Source organism: Grammomys surdaster, unplaced genomic scaffold (assembly GCF_004785775.1).
Source record: "Grammomys surdaster isolate TR1022 unplaced genomic scaffold, NIH_TR_1.0 187, whole genome shotgun sequence".
Classification (NCBI taxonomy): Eukaryota; Metazoa; Chordata; class Mammalia; order Rodentia; family Muridae; genus Grammomys; species Grammomys surdaster.
The window spans coordinates 4,705,731-4,724,785 of NW_021604632.1; the positions used below are offsets into that span (position 1 = coordinate 4,705,731).

The 19,055-nt window shown below is 43.7% G+C and overlaps 1 protein-coding gene across 1 annotated transcript; it reads left to right on the forward strand.

Annotated features, from left to right (window-relative positions):
• The first annotated feature begins 364 nt into the window (after window positions 1–364).
• On the forward strand, window positions 365–18,772 carry LOC114622151 (ATP-dependent RNA helicase DDX19B). Its single transcript, XM_028768528.1, has 12 exons — window positions 365–542; window positions 4,131–4,179; window positions 5,114–5,167; window positions 6,279–6,414; window positions 6,642–6,734; window positions 10,394–10,496; window positions 12,901–13,015; window positions 13,538–13,715; window positions 14,037–14,274; window positions 17,404–17,566; window positions 17,933–18,124; window positions 18,476–18,772. Exons 1-12 carry the CDS (start codon window positions 486–488, stop codon window positions 18,535–18,537), a joined length of 1,440 nt encoding a protein of 479 aa, XP_028624361.1. The 5' UTR covers window positions 365–485; the 3' UTR covers window positions 18,538–18,772.
• Window positions 18,773–19,055: the final 283 nt, after the last annotated feature.

Genomic DNA, 19,055 nt, shown 5'->3' on the forward strand with positions numbered 1-19,055 from the left:
TGGTGTTTCAAAACTCAATTTGGGGCATAGCATTGAGCACTTAACCCTTTGTTTCCTGGGACTAATTGCCAATCCTTAGACATCTTATTAAATTGAAAAGAACAGATACTATTTTGACCATAACTAAAAGTCCCGTAAGGCAGTTTTACAATGAGACATTTTAAATATCCTGAAATGTTAAACACTCGAAGGCCATCTATGCCACCGTGCTGGTCGTGAATGTGATTTTTCGCCTTTGGTCCAAGAGCTGGCTACCTCAGTTGGGTTGTAGGGCGATCTGCAGCGAAGGGTGAGGGGTGGGAACCCGAAGAGGACTGTAGTGGCGCGGAGCTGACGCGACTCTGACGACACTGTGGCGCGCCGTTTCCGGTGTGAGCGGTGGTGATTGATTTCCCCCGGGGCGGTGCTGGACCTCTCTGAGACCCACCTGAGTCCGCACCGCCCAAGCGGGCAAGCCTGCCATCGCTGCCCCGACACCAGGGACCATGGCCACGGATTCTTGGGCCCTAGCAGTGGACGAACAGGAAGCCGCGGCTGAGTCGGTGAGTTGTCACCAACCGCTGGAGGACCAGGGGCCAGTGCCCGTCAGGGTATCGGTCCCTTGGAAGGACAGTTTTTAGGTTGCTTGGAACTGGGCGGAGGACCCTGGCGGCATGGAGCTGTCTTTGATTACCCAACCCCTAACACCTTGTGTAACCTCAAGTTGGATGCTCTGTTCCCCATAGTGCTCAGCCACCTGCCTGTCTTCCTGGAATCAGGGCTGAAATTGCACTCACAAACTCGGATGGTAATCTGTGTCTTAAGATCCGAGTTTCTTGAGCTGAGGGAGGTTGTCTGACTCATATTTGTATGACTCCTCCAACCTGGTTATTGGTAGTGAATGACTGGCTGGGTCTGTCAGTATATCTTTTGGTTGGCTTAACTAGTTTTCTGAACCTGATACTTAGTAGCAAGATACAAGTTAACTATAGAGTTAACTTACAAACATTCTGAGTTCCACTATAACTTTGAAACTAACTCTTAATATGTATGTCTTGAATTTTCCAAGAATTAGGACCTTGTTCTTTTTTTTTTTTTTAACTTTGAAAAAGTAAAGGTTTGAACCTGGCACTGTGGTGTGGCACCTCTCATCCTTTTTCTTGGAGGCTTAGATAGGAGGGCTGACTCAAGTATGAGGCTAGCCTGGGCTGCATAGTGATCTTGCTGCAAAAGCAAAACAAAACAAAAAGCCAAATACAACAAAGAAGTAAAGATTCGTTTGGGCTCAAAGCTTAGTTTAAAGAGAAATAGTATTTTGGGCTTTGTGCATTGAGGAGTTATTTTTATATTTATTTTTTTATTTTTGTTTTTTGAGACAGGATTTCTTTATGTAACAGCCCTAGCTGTTCTGGAATTTTCTTTATAGACCAGACTGGCCTCAAATTCAGGGGGGATCATCCTGTCTCCTGGGTGTTGGGATCAAAGCTATGCTCTACCACACCCAGCCTTTTTTTTTTTTTGAGACAGGACCTTGCTATGTATGTATCTCAGGGTGGTCTGGAACTCCTGATCTTCTACCTCTTATTTTCTGGGTGGTGGCATTACAGGTCTGCACCACTATGCCCTGCTTGAAAAGAAAAATGTGTTGTTGTTGTTATTGTTTTGTTTTTTGAGGCAGGGTTTCTCTGTGTAGCCCTGGCTGTCCTGGAACTTGCTCTGTAGACCAGGCTGGCCTCGAACTCATAACACCTGCCTCTGGCCCCTGAGTGCTGGGACTAAAAGTGTATATCACTATGCCCAGCATGTTCATCTGGCTTTTGTCGTGTGAGGGGAGGGATGTTGCCACGATACCCGTGTGAGGGTCAGAAGACAGCTGCAGGAGTTGGCTCCTTGAATGTAGGTCCTGGGAATTGAGCACTGTCTTCAGATGTGGGGGCAAGACTCAGCGAGTCTTCCGGGCAATCTCTTTACTTACTCCATAAACCTTACTTCTCTTGGAGTTTTTAATTGCTCGTGGTTTCTGTATTAGCAGTTCACTCGCTAGCTCTCTACTGTGTATCAAGATGTCCAAATGCATGGAGCGTCCTAACAGCTGTTTCTGTCATAACCTTTAGTCTCATTCAAACTGATGGGCCACCCGAGGTTAGAGCACATTTTGTGAGGTGAAGGGAAAACAGCAGATTTTCTCTCCGTCTCATTCCGAGGGATTCCTTCTTAATAGTCTCTTCTTTCTTCCCTTCCTTTGTCTAGACACAAGGTCTCATGTAGCCCAAGCTACATGGCTCACACCTGTGATTCAACAGGTACCTACCTCCACTGGGACTGAAGGTGTGTGCTACCACACCTGGCTCGGTAGTGCGCTCTCTCGCTCTCTCTCTCTCTCTCTCTCTCTCTCGCTCTCTCGCTCTCTCGCTCTCTCGCTCTCTCGCTCTCTCGCTCTCTCGCTCTCTCTTTCTCGCTCTCCATTAATCACTTTATTCGTTTAAATTTCAAATGATATCCTCCTTCCCGGTTATCCCTCTGCAAATTCCTTCATCCCATTTCCCCTCTCCCTTCCTCCCCTTTGCCTCTATGAGGGTGCTCCTTCACCCACTCACCCACTCCTGCCTTACCGCTCCAGCATTCCCCTGCGCTGGGGCTTCAAACTTCCGAAGGACCAAGGACCATCCCTCCCATTGATGTCAGATAAGGCCATCCTCTGCTGTATATGTATCTGGAGTCGCAGATCCCTCCGGGTGTACTCTGGTTGGTGGTTTAGTCTCTGGGAGCTCTGGGTGGTCCGGTTAGTTGATGCTGTTGTTCTTCCTACGGGGTTGCAATCTCCTTCTGCTCCTTCAGTCCTTCCCCAGTAGCGCTCTCCTTTTAAAGGTCGTGAGTACTAGATTAGACCATGTTCTTGGTAGGATACTGGGGAGTGCTTTAGCAATGGCCTTGGTGTGTGTAGTACCTTCTACACCATGCAGTGTACTGGAGGCTTCATTCTTAAGGTCAGTTAACAATGTTCTTGATCCCCAGAATGAATGAAGTATTTTTACATGTTTATGATATCCTTTCTACTAATCCCTCTAATTTCCTTTGTCTGCTCTCTCTCATATGTTCCTCTCTGCTGCTTGGGAACACTAAAGCAGACAGACTATAGATTTTATTTTAGTTTCCATGAAGACAAACGGGGTTCCTCCATCTGCAGCTAACCACCCATTCAACAATTTTTTTTCTTTCCTGCCTTCCTAACCTCATTCGCCTTTTCTTTGTTTTTGGACTTAGAGAAAAGACATAGAGAACCTGTCTGTGGTTTAAGAAATAACCATTTCTTTGTAATGATTTTCTATTCTTTTTACCCTTTACTAGATGACAGCTGAGTCTTCACTTAATATTTCATGATTAGTCTAACTGCTTTGTGCTAGATGAAGATAGTCCCTGCCACTAAGATATTTACATTCTCACGGGTAGATATAAGTCATACCGGTATATTTCTAGACTTATGCTGTTAGACAAGTCCTGATAATTCTTGCCTTGAAACATTTCTCTGATCTGTTTCTTGTTTTATTGTCCTACCTCTGCCTGGCGTGGGCAAGTTTGGTTATGTCTGTTGTTGCAGTGCTCCAAGATGTGCCCAGTTAAACCGTCAAGACTGCAGCCCAAGGCAGCTTGAACTTGAGACTGCATGTAGTTGTGGTCTGGTCAGACCTAGCCAGACATAACTAGTTGTATCAATGACACGCTGCCCATGGTCCTTCTGTCCACTGTTGGCTGTCTAAAGGAGACTGCGGTTGTCCAATCTTCACATTTCTTGCCTTTCAGGACTTGAGAAAGTGACAGCTCTGATGAAATCTCACTGAGAAAGTCTTTGTAAATCAAAACATTAAGGAAACTTACAAATTATAATTCTGCCTAGAAATTGTAATTAGGAAATCTGAGTTTGGGGCTACTATGTCATTTTTTTTTCTTTCCTACTACTGTATTTAGGGGAAAATTTGTTATTCTCTTTTACTCATTTGGAAGCAAATTAACCCAGCAGAACAACCTAACGAATCATTTTACTGAGTGTGCCTAGTCTTGAGAGTAGTTCTTCCACTCTCGTTAGGGAGGCTCTGTTGATTCAAAGGCTTTTCTGTGCCTTTCCTGACACTTTCTATTCCCCCTACATTTAGTTGAGCAACTTGCATCTTAAGGAGGAGAAAATCAAACCAGATGCCAATGGTGAGTAGCTAAAGTTAGTTTATAAACAAATGTAATTTTTCTTTCATATTTCTATATTGATGGGACAACTACCTGGATAATTAGTGCATTTATACTAAACAGAGGACTAGTGAATACTGATATGTTTGACTTGGGTATTAATATACTAGCTTGTTTAGTTAAAAAATGTCTAATAGAATGACAGTACCTAGCTAGCATGTAAATTATTTAATTCGTTACTTAACCATAGGACTATGTTGAAAGAGATAATTTTTTAAAACCTGTCTTTCATCTTTAGTTTGGGGTGAGATACATAAAGTTTGAGCAACTTGTCAGTTTTCATGTTCTAAATATCATCCTCAATTTATATCTGTAAAAAGTGTAAGGCAGGGCTTTAGCTCAATGGTCAAGTGCTTACCCTGCTACACAAACAATGTGATAGATTCCCCAGAACCACCATAATCAATCAATCAATCAATCAATCAATCAATCAATCAAGATCAGAACAATGCTAATTACCTTATTCTGAAAACACAATCTTGTATATTTTTACAGAATTACAATGTCGCTTGCATATATATTTCTATTAGTCAATAATTTACTACATGGAATATTATGGCATTGTGTTCACATTGACACGATTATAGATGTTTTATTAAGCACAAAGATGCTTTCTAATTAATGAAATTATAGTTGTCATTCGTTATTATTTCAGAAATGTCACTGCTGTGACAGAAGTATGCAATTGTTTTTAAACTAGGGTAAGGGGATCTGGAAATAATCACAGATAGACAGTGTCTCTAAGCTTTATGTAGAGAAAATAGTTTTAGTAGTGTCCTGGTTTCCTCATTTGTTTTGCTGCAAACATTTGACAATTTCTCCCCCTAGAATTAGAATTGGTTGCTGGATATGGGGTAACATTTTGAATGACATCTCTACTTCGTATCTAATCAAGGTGCTGTTGTTAAGACCAATGCTAACACAGAGAAGACGGAGGAAGATGAGAAAGGTAACAGCGTCCAAGTTATAAATGAGGTTCCATGTTCTAGGAAAAAGGTCACAGAGGCCTTATTCACACTTACTTGTTAAGGTTTTTTTCAGACAAGACTGTGTATCCCTTGCTCCCCTAGAACTCTGTGCAGTTGAGTTAGCCTTGAACTTATGGTAGTTTTCTTTCTTCTATCCCGAGTGCTGGGATTGGTGGCATGTGCCATGTTGGGGGTGGGGGTGTGTGAAGGCCTGGGGATGGGTGTTCGAGGGTGTGCGTATGTGTGGGTGAGAGTAGGAGTGTTTGGGGTGGGGATGTGGGAGTGTGGATGGGTGTGGGTCTGGGTTTGGGTGTGTAAGTGTATTGATTTGGGTTTGGGAATGTTTGGGGGGTGAGGGTTTGGGTATAGGTGTGTGGATGTGGGTGTAGACCAGAGATTAACTATAGGTATCTTTTTCAGTCACTTTCTACTTCCTTTTACTTTTAGGACAGGGTCTCACTATGTAGCCCTGTCTGGCTTGGAACTTACTATGTACTGGCTGGAACTCACAGATCTGCCTACTTCTGCCCCTGTCTTCTTAGTGCTGAGATTAAAGGCCAATGTCACCACAACTGGCCTTTCCACCTTATTTTTTGAAATGGTCTCTTATTAACCTTGAAACTCACTAATTAAGCCAGACTGCTGGCTAGCAAGCAGGTCCTAGGGACCCTCTTGTCTGCTCTCCAGTGTGAAGCTTTACTGTTAGACTCAGCTGGAGTGACATTGAATAGGCATCACAGTGCTAGGGTAAGAGTTCAGTTTATTCACTATGTAAAAGAATTGTTGATGGTTATATTTCGGAGAAATTTTCCATTTTTTATTTATATTTTAAATATCAACCTTGATGTATTTGTATGAGGAACTCTAGTTCACATATATGTTATTAAAATACCTATTGACTGTTAAATTATGGACTTTTTTTTTTTTTTTTTTTTTTTTGAGACAGAGTTTCTTGGTGTAGCCCTGGCTGTCCTGGAACTTTCTCTGTGTCGTTGGTCTCAAACTCATGAGACATCCACCTGCCTCCGTGTCCCACCGTCACTGGCAAGTTCATGAACTGTTAAAACCTCTCGTGCTTCCTCTTCCTGACAGAGGACAGAGCTGCTCAGTCTCTACTCAACAAGCTGATCAGAAGCAATCTTGTGGATAACACCAACCAAGTGGAAGTCCTGCAGAGGGACCCGAGCTCCCCGCTCTACTCAGTGAAGTCCTTTGAAGAGCTTCGCCTGTGAGTAGTTGCTTACTTGCATTCAGATGGAAATCCTGGGCTGGCTACCCATTTCTCATACAGCGTTACGTTTACCTACATGAGGTTAATAATATGCATGTAGCCGCTTTGAGTGTCTATCATGTAAAGACTTTAGTGTTTCGGTGTTCCCAGCTCCATCTTGTGGGTATCAGTGAAATGCTGTGTTCCCCAGTCTCAGTGACTTTTATCTTTAATGGCTTTTCCAGGAAACCACAGCTTCTCCAGGGAGTCTATGCTATGGGTTTCAACCGCCCTTCCAAAATACAGGAGAATGCATTGCCTTTGATGCTTGCTGAACCGTATGTAATTCAATATAGCTATCTCTGTCATTTGCTATTTTAAAATGTTTTTAAAAAATTTAAGCCTATTCATGCTTATAATCTCAGATATTTAGGAAGCTGAGGCAGGAGGATGAAAAGTTAAAGGTCTCCTCAAAGTGAAGTCATGGCCAGCTTCACCAATTTTTAAAAAAAAAAATGCATACCAACTATTTGTTTGGCTTTTAAAAAAAGAATTTCCTTACACTTATTTTGTGTGTGTGTGTGCACATGTATGCACCATGGTATGTGTATGGAGATTAAAGGACAAATGGAGGGAGGCAGTTCTCGACTTCTACCATAAGGTTCCCAGAAAAATCAAACTCAGGTCATCAGGCTTGGCAGCAAGCACCCTTACCCACTGAGCCATTTTGCCAGTCCCCAGTTGTTATTTTTAATCTGAACATATTGCTAGGAAAGGCTTAGGATGTTCAGTGTATCAGAAAGGATTTTATAGGGAAATGCCCGTATACCTACAGCCTAGATTCTACCACTAGCATTTTATTCTTCTTCTAACATATCTGTCTACTAATAAATAGATCTTTCTGATGTTTTTTGCTTGCTTTTGGTAGAGTGTGAGGTTGATTTTGGAGATAGTAAATAATGTTGTTTTGAGACAGAATCTTAGTGTAGCCCAGGCTGGCCTCAAATTCTCTTACGTTGTTGAAGGTGATTTTTTTTTCTTTTTCTTTCTTTTTTTAAAGATTTATTTATTTTGTGTATGTGAGTACACCATCACTGTCTTCAGACATCGGATCCCATTACTGAGGTTGTGAGCCACCGTGTGGTTGCTGGGAATTGAACTCAGAACCTCTGGAAGAGCAATCATTACTCTTAACCACTGAACCATCTCTCCAGCCTGACTTTTTTCTTTTTTAATGTATCTGCTTGAGTGTATGCTGCATGTGTACAGGTACCCTTGGAGGTCAGGAGAGTGGGAGTTGCATACCTTAGAGTGGGAGTTACAGGTGGTTCTTAGCCTACTGACAAGGCACTGGGAACCAAATTGGTATCCTCTGGAAAAGCAGCAAGCATTTGTAAATGCTGAGCCATCTCCAGAGACGATGATTTTGAATTTCTGATCCTCCTGCCTTCGTGTCCCAAGTGTTAGGATTATAGACATGCACAATATCCAAGTTCATGCAATGATTGGTGTCCAACCTAAGGTTTCCTGCATGCTAGGCAACCAGGCTGCCAGCTAAGACACATCCCCAGCTCCCTAAATTCCTTATTTCTGCTTGTGATGACACTTCCCTGATCTTGACTTATATTTTCTCAAGTTCTTTTATTTTTTTTGTCTACTCTTGTATTAATTGACAAAATAATGGGTTTTGTTATGATATTTTCATACATGGATTTGATGTACTTTGATATATTTACACACACATACACACCTTTTGTTTATGTCTGAAAGCCTTGTGTTTCTTTATTTCTTTTATTTGACTGCTTCTTAGGCTATGTTAGGGCCTTCATCTTGCTACCTTCAAGGAATTGAACTTGGTACTTGCCATTCTTTGCAAAGACCTTGCTACTTGAACCCCTGGTCTTGTGTTTTAAGGTATTTTACGCTAGCTTACATCTTGTAAGTGCTCTTTTGCGGGTTTCAGGTTGATGACAGAGGAAGGAGAGGAGATACGATTGTTTCAGGCAAAGTCCAGCCAGTACAGAAGCACTAAGATGGCAGAGCAACATTATGTGTATTGTGGTTTGAGGTGGAGGAGATTGGGAAAGAGGGAAAGAGATGTGAGCTGAGAGATACCAAGGAACCAGATCAGGAAGAACTTTAAAGGATATTAAAAGATCTGAATGAGGAAGTGGAGAGAGATGGCTCATTTGGTAAAGTTTGCTATGCCTGTGTGAGGACCTGCGTTTGGATTCCTAGCATACACATAAAGAGCTAGATGGAGCAGCAGTTACCCATGCTTGTATTCTGTCTTCATGCTTATACGGGGAAGGGCAGGGCAATCCCTGCTGAACAGTTCAGCCAAATTAGAGAGCTCCAGGTATAGTGAAAGACATTATCTCAAAAAATGAAAAAGGAAAGCTATTGAGGAAGATAATCTATGCTAATTAGCTTTTTGTGAGCATCATATAAGCTTAGGTCATCTGGAAGGAGAGAAGCCTAACAGAGAAAACGGCTCCATCAGCTAGGCCTGCAGGCAAGTCTAAGGGGACTTGTTCTGTGTAATGATTGATGTGAGAGAGCCCAACCCAATGGGCAAGCGATTCTGGATTAGATAAAGAAGTAAACTGAGCCGGGAGGGAGGTGGTGGCGCTCTCCTTTACTCTCATCGCTCAGGAGGCAGAGTTAGGTGGATCTCTGTGAGTTTGAGGCTAGCTTTGTCTGTAGCCGGGGCTACCCAGTGAAACTCTGTCTCAAAGGGAAGAAAAAAATCAAGAAGGAGCTGAGTGAGCCATGGAGAGTGAGGCACTAAGCAGCACTCCTCACAGTCTGTGTGCCTCAGTTCCTGCCTCCAGCCTCCTGTCTCTTGACTTCCGTCCATGATGGTCTGTGACCTGGGAAGCATAAGCAAGATAAACCCTTATTTCCCAAGTTGCTTTGCTATGGTCTTTACCACAGCAGTAGAAAGCAAACTAGGAAAATACCTGATGTCAACTTCTGCACTTCCTGTGCACATATGTGTACACACATGTATATGTGCACCTATGTGTACACACATGTATATGTGCACCTATGTGTACACACATGTATATGTGCACCTATGTGTACACACATGTATATGTGCACCTATGTGTACACACATGTGTATGTGCACATACTAATATAAGAATCTGGGTGAAGTGAGCATTGATTAGGTTTTTGAGCACAGAAGTGACTCAAGTCACATTTCATTGAACTCACTGGCTGCTTCAACTGTAGGTAAAGATAGAACGCTTACACATCCCTCCATGACGTGTGAAGCTATCAAGCGTTACTCTGCTATAGAATCCAAGGTCTCCTTTTGTAAATAAAAATTTAAAACCCATTTTAAGCTTTATTCACTTTTATTTTTGAAAAACTTTTTAAAATTTCTGTGAAAGTGTTTTGCCTGTATGCATCTCCTGCATACCCGATATTCAAGGATGTCAGAAGAAAGTATCAGATCCCCTGGAACTGGAATTACAGACAACTGTGAACCACCATGTGGGTGTTGAGAATCAAATTCAGAACCTCGGCAAGAGACACAAGTGTTCTTAACCACTGAGCCATCTTTCCAGCCCTTAGAAAACTTATTTGATAGCTGTCTATAGTTAGGGTTTCATTGCTATGATGAGACACCATGACCATGGCAACTCTTAGGAAGGAAAACATTTACTTGGGGCTGGCGTACAGTTTTGAGGTTTAGACCATTATCATCGTGACATGAAGCATGGCAGCCTGCAGGCAGACATGGCGAGGTAGCTGATAGAGTTCTACATCCAGGTCAGTAGGCGACAGGGAGAGAGACAGAGACAGAAACAGACAGATTCTGACTGGGTCTGGCTTGAGCTTCTGAGACCTCAAAGCCCACCTCCAGTGACACGCTTCCTCCACCAAGCCCATACCTCCTAATAGTGCCACTCCCTGCCGGACTGTGGGAGCCATTTTCATTCAAACCACAATGAAGGTGAAGCTCCTAAACATTTTCTTTTTCATGCAGCCCACAGAACTTAATTGCCCAATCTCAGTCTGGGACTGGCAAGACAGCGGCCTTTGTGTTAGCCATGCTCAGCCAAGTAGAGCCTGCAAACAACTATCCCCAGGTAAGGACTTTGGGGATTTGGGTTTCCTACTAACATACAGCCTGAAGGGATAATACTGTTCCTGGACTGAAAGCTGTGGGCAGTCAAGGGTATTTACACTTGTAGTCCCATCAAAGGGTAGGCAGAGGTGGGAGAGTTTGAGTGTAGCATATGCTATGAAGTAAGTTCCAGGCTAGCTTGGGCTACAGAGTGAGACCCTGTCTTTTTTTTTCTTTTTGAATGGTCAGTCCTCAAATACAAGTAACTGGACTGAGCAGGTTTAGGAACGTACATTAACAGGCACGCATACATATACACAGACAAACACATGCGCGCACACATACACACACGCACACAGGAACACATACACTTAACAACAATTAAAGAAAAAAAACAGAAATGAATTTTAAAGAAAGCAAGAGTGGGGTATGAGGGGAAGTTTGGAGGGAGGAAATAGAAGAGGGAAAAGTATAATGTCAAAAATAAAAAAAAAATATAAAAATATTTTATTGAAAGAACTTTCAGGTAAAAATTATTATGCAGTGAGCTTAGTCAAATCCAAAATGAATTAATTTTCAATGAATTTCAATATAATTAGAAAAATCAGGGTGGGGGATAAAATCTGGAGTGTAAGAAAAACAAATAATAAAAAAGGGAAAAAGAGAAATTCTGAAGCGTAGACCTTTACACTGGATTTCTTTCTTCTTCTTCTTTTTTAATTTCATGTTGTCTATATATTTATGTACACGCAGGTGTGTGCTTGGTGCCTGCAGAGGCTGGAAGGAGGTGTCGTATCCCCTGGAACTGGAGTTAGAGATGGTTGTGATTGTGAGCCACGGTGTGGGTGCTGGGGATAAAGCTTGGGTACTTCACACTTTCTTTCTTTTTTTTTTTTTTTTTGGTTTTTTGAGACAGGGTTTCTCTGTGTAACCCTGGCTGTCCTGGAACTCACTCTGTAGACCAGGCTAGCCTTGAACTCAGAAGTCCGCCTGCCTCTGCCTCCCAAGCGCTGGTATTAAAGGCGTGCGCCACCACCACCCGGCTCCTTCACACTTTCATTATCATATTTTTTCTTTCTTTGTTTTATTTTTGAGACAAGGTCTCTATTACGTATCTCTGGCTATCCTAAAACTTATGTAGACCAAGTTGGTCTTGAACTCACAAAGATCCACCTGCTTCTCTCTGCATCTGAGTGCTGGGATTAAAGACATGTGCCACAGACATACAGCAGCCATCAGCTTTATCTTTATGCCCTTATCAACCACACACACCAAAGAAAATTCATGACAGAGTTAAAACTAGAAAGACAGCTTTATATCCTTTTATATGACTTATGTGTTTCTTACTTGGATTCTGTCCTTCTATTATCAAAGGTTTACTTTTCTAAATGTTATACTGTATCCACATGTATGTTCACTCACACAATTTCTCACATGCATGCACACATGCGCACACACACACACACACGTGCACATTATAGGCAGAATCTCCATCCATTTTCCTGCAAATTTTAAATAGTATTTCATTTCATACTTTCATTATATATTCATCTTAAATAAACTAATAAATTTTTATCATTATTTTAGAAAGGGTCTCCTCCTCCTCTTCCTTCCTCTTTTAAGGTCTCACTCTGTACTTAAAGCTGTACTGAAACTTACAGTGTAATTCAGGCTGCCTATGAGTGCACAGCAATCCTCCTGAGCTTCTCCTGTGCTGGGAATATAAGCATCTGCCTGACTTGATTCCTTTGTATATAAGCCAGAACTCAAGCTGAACAGCAATAGAGTGGCTAATCTTTCAGGGACAACACAAAGCTTACTGCACTGCCCGTGCTGTAAAAGTCCTAGAGTACTTATTGCTAAGAAGCTTGGTGCTTTTACTTGTAGGAAAAACCACAGTTATTATTCTCATAGGTTTGAATGTTCTGACAACTGCCAGGCATGGTGGTACATGCCTATAATCTCCAAATTTGAGAGGCTGAGACAAGTTGATCTTGAATTTAAGGCTAACCTGGGCTACATAGCTATCTGGAGGCCAGATTGATCTATGTATGTAACAAGACCTTGCCCCAAAAAAGAAGAGAGGAAGAAAAAGAAGAGAAAGTTATGAGAATTTTCTAAGTGAAAAGAAGTTCCTCTCAGCAGTAATGTGTTTAACCCCAGCACTTGGGAGGCAGAGGCAGGCGGATTTCTGAGTTTGAGGCCGGCCTGGTCTACAGAGTGAGTTCCAGGACAGCCAGGGCTACACAGGTTTTTTGAAACGCTGTCTCAAAAAAAACAAAAACAAAACAAAACAAAAAAAGCCCTATATACTACATACATTTTTATCTTTGGCCTCAGATGGATGAGCGAGTTCTTAGGGGATTGTCCTTGGACAAGCAGTTGTTGTCAAGAGCTCTCATTCTGAACTCTGGTTTTTCCTCCAGTGTCTCTGCCTCTCTCCAACCTATGAGCTTGCTCTTCAAACAGGAAAAGTGATTGAGCAGATGGGCAGATTTTACCCTGAACTGAAGCTAGCTTATGCTGTTCGAGGCAACAAATGTGAGTAGAAGTATGGGGCCTAGATCATAAACAAATCTAATGACTTACTTTATTTCTGAAAAATTCCGAAACCTACCCAGGAGTTAAAACAGTTCAATGAATACATGTATATCCCTGCCAGGTTCAGAACTTAACATCTGCCACACTTTCTTTACTGATATGTTTGTATGTTTTTGTTAAATTTCAGTCAATAAATTGTTAGGGTAGAGAAATGGCTCCGAGGTTAAGAGCACCGACTGCTCTTCCAGAGGTCCTGAGTTCAATTTCCAACAACCACATGGTGGCTCATAACCATCTGTAATGGGATCTGATGCCCTCTTCTGGTGTGTCTGAAGACAGCTACAGTGTACTCATATACATAAATAAATAAATCTTTAAAAAAAAAGATATTATGGTGGCATCTTAAATTTTCCCTAAAATATTAGCAGAAAATCATTAGTATTAAATACAAAGTAGCTTCAAAATATCTCACAATGGAGGGCTGGCCTTGCCCTACCTGAAGAAAACTTACCTTTTCCACAGTGGAGAGAGGTCAGAAGGTCAGTGAGCAGATTGTCATTGGTACCCCTGGCACTGTCCTGGACTGGTGCTCCAAGCTGAAGTTCATTGACCCCAAGAAGATCAAGGTGTTTGTTCTGGACGAGGCTGATGTGATGATAGCCACTCAGGGCCACCAAGACCAGAGCATCCGCATCCAGAGGTAGGAACTAGAGGCAGGAGGAACTTCCCAGAGCTCCTCTTGCATCTTTGGGTTCTTTGCTCTGTTCTGTGCAGCTGCATTGGTCTAGTGGGCCATTTCTACAGCGGCTGTCACCATGCTCCCAGAGTGGGTCGAAAAGAGAGACTGGGACCCTCCCTCAGCCCCAGTGCCTTGCTGGGTCTGCTCCTCCTTCCCCAGGATGCTCTCTACCCAACTCAGCCTGCTGGGCTACAGCCCATCCACAGTGGGGATGCTGAGCTCATGTTCCTTCTGGCTGTCAAACCTTGGAGTCTTGCAAAGTGCCTGGGCCTCTGCTTGCAGGATGCTGCCCAGAAACTGCCAGATGCTGCTGTTCTCTGCCACCTTTGAAGACTCCGTGTGGAAGTTTGCCCAGAAGGTGGTCCCCGACCCCAACATCATCAAGCTGAAGCGTGAGGAGGAGACTTTGGACACCATCAAGCAGTATTATGTCCTTTGCAATAGCAGAGAGGAGAAGTTCCAGGCCCTGTGCAACCTGTACGGGGCCATCACCATCGCCCAAGCCATGATCTTCTGCCATGTGAGTAGTTGTCCCGGGCCTGTTTGGATGCACTGCCCTTCCCTGCCGTGTGTAGGTTGATGAGTCACTACCACCTGGGGGAGGTAGCCATCTCTACTACCAGCTGAGGAGGACTAGATCCCACTTTGTGAACTGCAGCGAAGGGAAATCACAGTGTACATCCCCTGGCTAGGCAATTGTCTTTTTGGAGTTTTGAGTTTAAAGTCAGTTTGGTTGATTATGCTTAGAGATTCCTTTAAAAGAGAAATTCCCCAATACTGAGCTGTCAGTGTAGCTCAGTGGTAGCATGGTTGAGCAGCAGACATGGTCCTTAGGATTCCATAATCAGCACCACAGAACCAAAGCAGAACAAAACAGAAACCGAAAACCCACTGATAATTTTTGTCTTTTTTTTTTGAGACAGGGTCTCATTGGCCTTGAAATCACAGAGATGCTTCCGCCTCTCTCTGCCTCTCTGCCTCTCCGCCTCTCCTGCCTCTCTTCCTGTCTGCCTCTCTGCCTCTCTGCCTCTCTGCCTCATAGTAGAATGAAAGCATGTGCCACTGTGCCCAGTTTATACAATTTAAAAATTTGTATTTTATTTTTACTTCTATGTATGTGTCTTGTGCGTATATGTGGAAAGCAGGAGAGGCATTAGACCCCACTGGAGCTGAAATTACAGGTGGTGGGGAGCCCCTAACATGGGTGCTGGGAACTGAACTCTAGTCCTGTAGAAGAACAGCAAGTGCTTTCAACCACTGAACCATCTCTCCAGCCCTGGATACAATACAATTTTTTTTTTTTTTTTTTGGTTTTTCGAGACAGGGTTTCTCTGTGTAGCCCTGGCTGTCCTGGAACTCACTCTGTAGACCAGGCTGGCCTTGAACTCAGAAATCTGCCTGCCTCTGCCTCCCAAGAGCTGGGATTAAAGGCGTGCGCCACCACCGCCTGGCACAATTCATTTTTCTGCTGCAAATTTTTATCATCATCATCATCATTATTATTGTGTGTGTGTATGATAAATGTGTTGGTATGTGTATGGAATTCAGTGGATGACTGATGATCTGACTTTAATTCCTAAAACCTGTATATTGTCTATGTATACTATGCCATGAACATGTATGTACACACATATATACACATAGTAATACATAAGTATAAAATTGAAAATAAATAAGCTGCTTATTTAGACTGGCAAAATGACTCAGTGGGTAAAGGTGCTTGCTGCCGGGTTCATTACCTGGATGTAATTCCCAGGACCTGCATGGTGGCACCTGAGAACGTAATCCTGAAGTTACCGTCTGACCGCCTCATGTGCTCAGTAGCACATTCATGTCCATTTCCACCCTCCCCATCAAACACTACATGAACTAAGGAAATAAAAAATAAGGCTAGCCATGGATACACGGTGAGACCTTGTCTAATAAATAAATAAGTTAATAGTATGTCTGCATGCACAGGGACAGCACTGTGAGGTGGTTAGTGCAACAACATCTCATAGAGTGTGGGCTCTTCATCCTATACTTTGTCGCTGGGGCAGGGTCTTTCCTGCTGTTACTGCTGCACTGTGTACTTCATGTTCACTAGCCTGAAAGCATGTGCATCAGACTCTTATATGGGCTCCAGGGATCTGAGTTCAAGTTGTCAGAATTGTACCAATAGGCCCTTTAAATACTCTGAGCCATTTCCCAGAGATGCTTCACTTTTTAAAACATTTTTTTAAACTTATTTTTTTTAATGTATGTGAGTACTCTGCATATATGTTCTGCATATATTCCAGAAGAGGACATCAGATCATGTTATAGATGGTTGTGAGCTACCATGTAGATGCTGGGAATTGAACTCAGGACCTCTGGAAGCACAGTCAATGCTCTTAACTATTGAGCCATCTCTCCAGCCCATTTTAAACTTTAATGATATGTACTATTTAAAAATGACGGGCCAGCGGTGTTGGCGCATGCCTTTAATCCCAGCACTTGGGAGGCAGAGGCAGGCGGATTTCTGAGTTCGAGGCCAGCCTGGTCTACAGAGTGAGTTCCAGGACAGCCAGGGCTACACAGAGAAACCCTGTCTCGAAAAACCAAAAAAAAAAAAAAAAAAAAAAAGAAATGAAGATAGTTGGTCTCACATGAAAAAGTAACAGTCATTAAGCAATTCATCCAAATAAATAATACAACCAAAATTCCATGCAAGAGACCTTTAAAGAAATGTTTGTTTTGTTTTGTGGTGTGTGTGGTATGTATATGTGCTTATGTGTACAGGTGTGCTTGCAGGTTAAAGGCATCAGAACCCTCAAGCTGTAGTTATAGGTGGTTGATAGCTGCCCAATGTGGGTGTTAGGAACTGAACTCAGGTCCTCTGCAAGAGTATTATGTGTTCTTAATCACTGAAACATCTCTCTAGCTCAGGGCAAACATTTTTAAATGTTTCTATTTTCTGAGAGATTCATACATACATACATACATACATACAGTGTATCATACATCATACGGTGTATCATACATAAAGACAGACAGACAGACATACACACATACATACACACATACATACATACGATGTATTTGGATCATATTCATGTCCCACTACTCCCCACCAACGCCTTCTCCTGACTCCCCTCCCCCCAGTCTCCCTTACAATTTTATGTCCTCTCTGTCTCTCTCTTTTTTCTTTTATAACCCAATGATGAGTTCACTTAGTGCTGCTTGTATGCGTACAGGTGTACCACCATCCAGTGGCGTGTGGTCAGCTCACAGGGACCACATCCCTAGGGAAGCACTCACCCTCCCCTCCTCAGAAGCTGTCAGTCATCAGTAGCTCCTCAGCTAGGCCTGGTGGCTCCTGTAAACCTGCTTCCAGCGTTCCAGAATGTTGACTGGTTTGATCTTGTACAGGTCTGGTTCAGGCAGCTACAGCTGCTCTGAGGTCATGAATGCAGTAGTCCTGTCATGTCCAGGAGACACTGGTTTACTCCAGTTCTGCCCACCCTCTTAGCCTTGATGTTTCACCCAACCCCCATGTGAGAAATTTTAAGCCTGGACAGCCCGCTGAATTCATTTGTCTTCATGGCAACAATCACTTTTTTGTGGATATCTTTGTTTCTGTTTTTGTTTTACAGGTCTCTTCATTAAAAAACAATTCTTTTCACTCCAGACCCGCAAAACCGCTAGCTGGCTGGCAGCCGAGCTCTCAAAAGAGGGCCACCAGGTGGCGCTGCTGAGTGGGGAGATGATGGTGGAGCAGAGGGCTGCAGTGATCGAGCGCTTCCGAGAAGGCAAAGAGAAGGTTCTGGTGACCACCAACGTGTGTGCCCGTGGTGAGCAGAGACTGGCCTCGTTCACCAGGCTGGGGCCCCAGGCCCCGTGAGCAGGAAGAGTTCTTGTGTCCATGGTCTCATGGAGGTGGGAGGGTTTGAGGACATTCCTTCCTAGGAGGGGGTGATTCCCTTTGGGTGGAAGGGAAGCCAGCAGTCCTGCCTTGGTAGGAAGGTTTCCAGATGTTCCCTGACTTGGAGAGCCTGTCCTTTGGCCTTGGCTAAAGCCTCCTTTAGTGCTGTGCTCTTTAGTGGCCACATGGCAGATGTGACCTGTCCCAGTCATGTCTCCAGCGCAGGTGGGTGTGTGACTGATGGTGCCCCCCCCCCCTTGTCCCCTGCCTGCCTCCCTCCAACCCCTGTGTGCAGGTATTGATGTTGAACAAGTGTCTGTGGTCATCAATTTTGACCTTCCTGTGGACAAGGACGGGAACCCAGACAATGAGACCTACCTGCACCGCATTGGACGCACGGGCCGCTTTGGCAAGAGGGGTCTGGCCGTGAACATGGTTGACAGCAAGCACAGCATGAATATTCTCAACAGAATCCAGGAGCATTTTAGTGAGTCCCTGAGTTGGGCCTGCCTGCATTCCTTTTCAGAGGGGGTCGTGGGAGAGGGGAGGTTTCCACGGTCCCTAAGGCGGGCTCTGTCCCTGCATATTTGGGGCTCAGGGACTGGAGTATCAGTACCCTGGGACCAGGCTGGCTGGGAGAACCTGACTCCCCGGGAAGTTGATATCAGTGACCCTGGTGCCTGCTGCTCAGGCTCAGGCAGCCTGCCCTGTGTCTAGAAGGAGGCCTCACTGTCCAACAGGGAGGTGCCTCCCCAGACTGCCTTGCTGTCCTAGGTGATGTCTGTTGCATTTCCACAGGAGTTCGTGGTGGTCTTCCCGTCCTTTCTTTTCCTCTTAGATAAGAAGATAGAAAGATTGGACACAGATGATTTGGATGAGATCGAGAAAATAGCCAACTGAGGAGCTTCTCCATGGGCTGCCGCCACCCTCAGCGCTCCCTGCCTGGGAGTCTAGTGCTTTCATGGCATCGGCCTTGACGGGCACCTCAGAGACCGCGGTCTGAGTAGAAACTACCTACCTCATTCGGAATTACGTTTGGACTTGACAAATTTGTGCAAATGATGAGGGATGGTAGAAAACTTGTTTACACATTTTAGAGATTAGGCATGAATACACAGAAATTTACCTTTTACAAGTCCCGTCTTTTTTTTTTTTTTTTTTGACAGTATTTTCCCATCATTACACTAATCTAGATGATATGCCTAAGACTCCTTATGACATACCTTAGCTGTTCCTGACTTGGAGTGTGCTGGCCTTGTGGAAGTGGCAGTACAGAAAGGAGAGCACATAGAGGCAGAGTCCCCAGGTTGGAGAAGGATGTAAGCCAGCCCTCATGTCAGGAGGATGGCATGAGCTACTGGAGTTGGCCTGTGGACTGCTGCTTAGGACGTGGTCGCAATGGCTAAGCTGGATATTCC

Excerpts from the sequence above, each read along its gene's own strand:
- LOC114622151 (XM_028768528.1), top strand. The coding sequence starts at position 486 with ATGGCCACGGATTCTTGGGCCCTAGCAGTGGACGAACAGGAAGCCGCG. Across the intron at positions 4,180-5,113 it reads AATCAAACCAGATGCCAATG|GTGCTGTTGTTAAGACCAAT; the intron begins GTGAGTAGCTAA and ends TATCTAATCAAG. Across the intron at positions 18,125-18,475 it reads CAGAATCCAGGAGCATTTTA|ATAAGAAGATAGAAAGATTG; the intron begins GTGAGTCCCTGA and ends TTTTCCTCTTAG.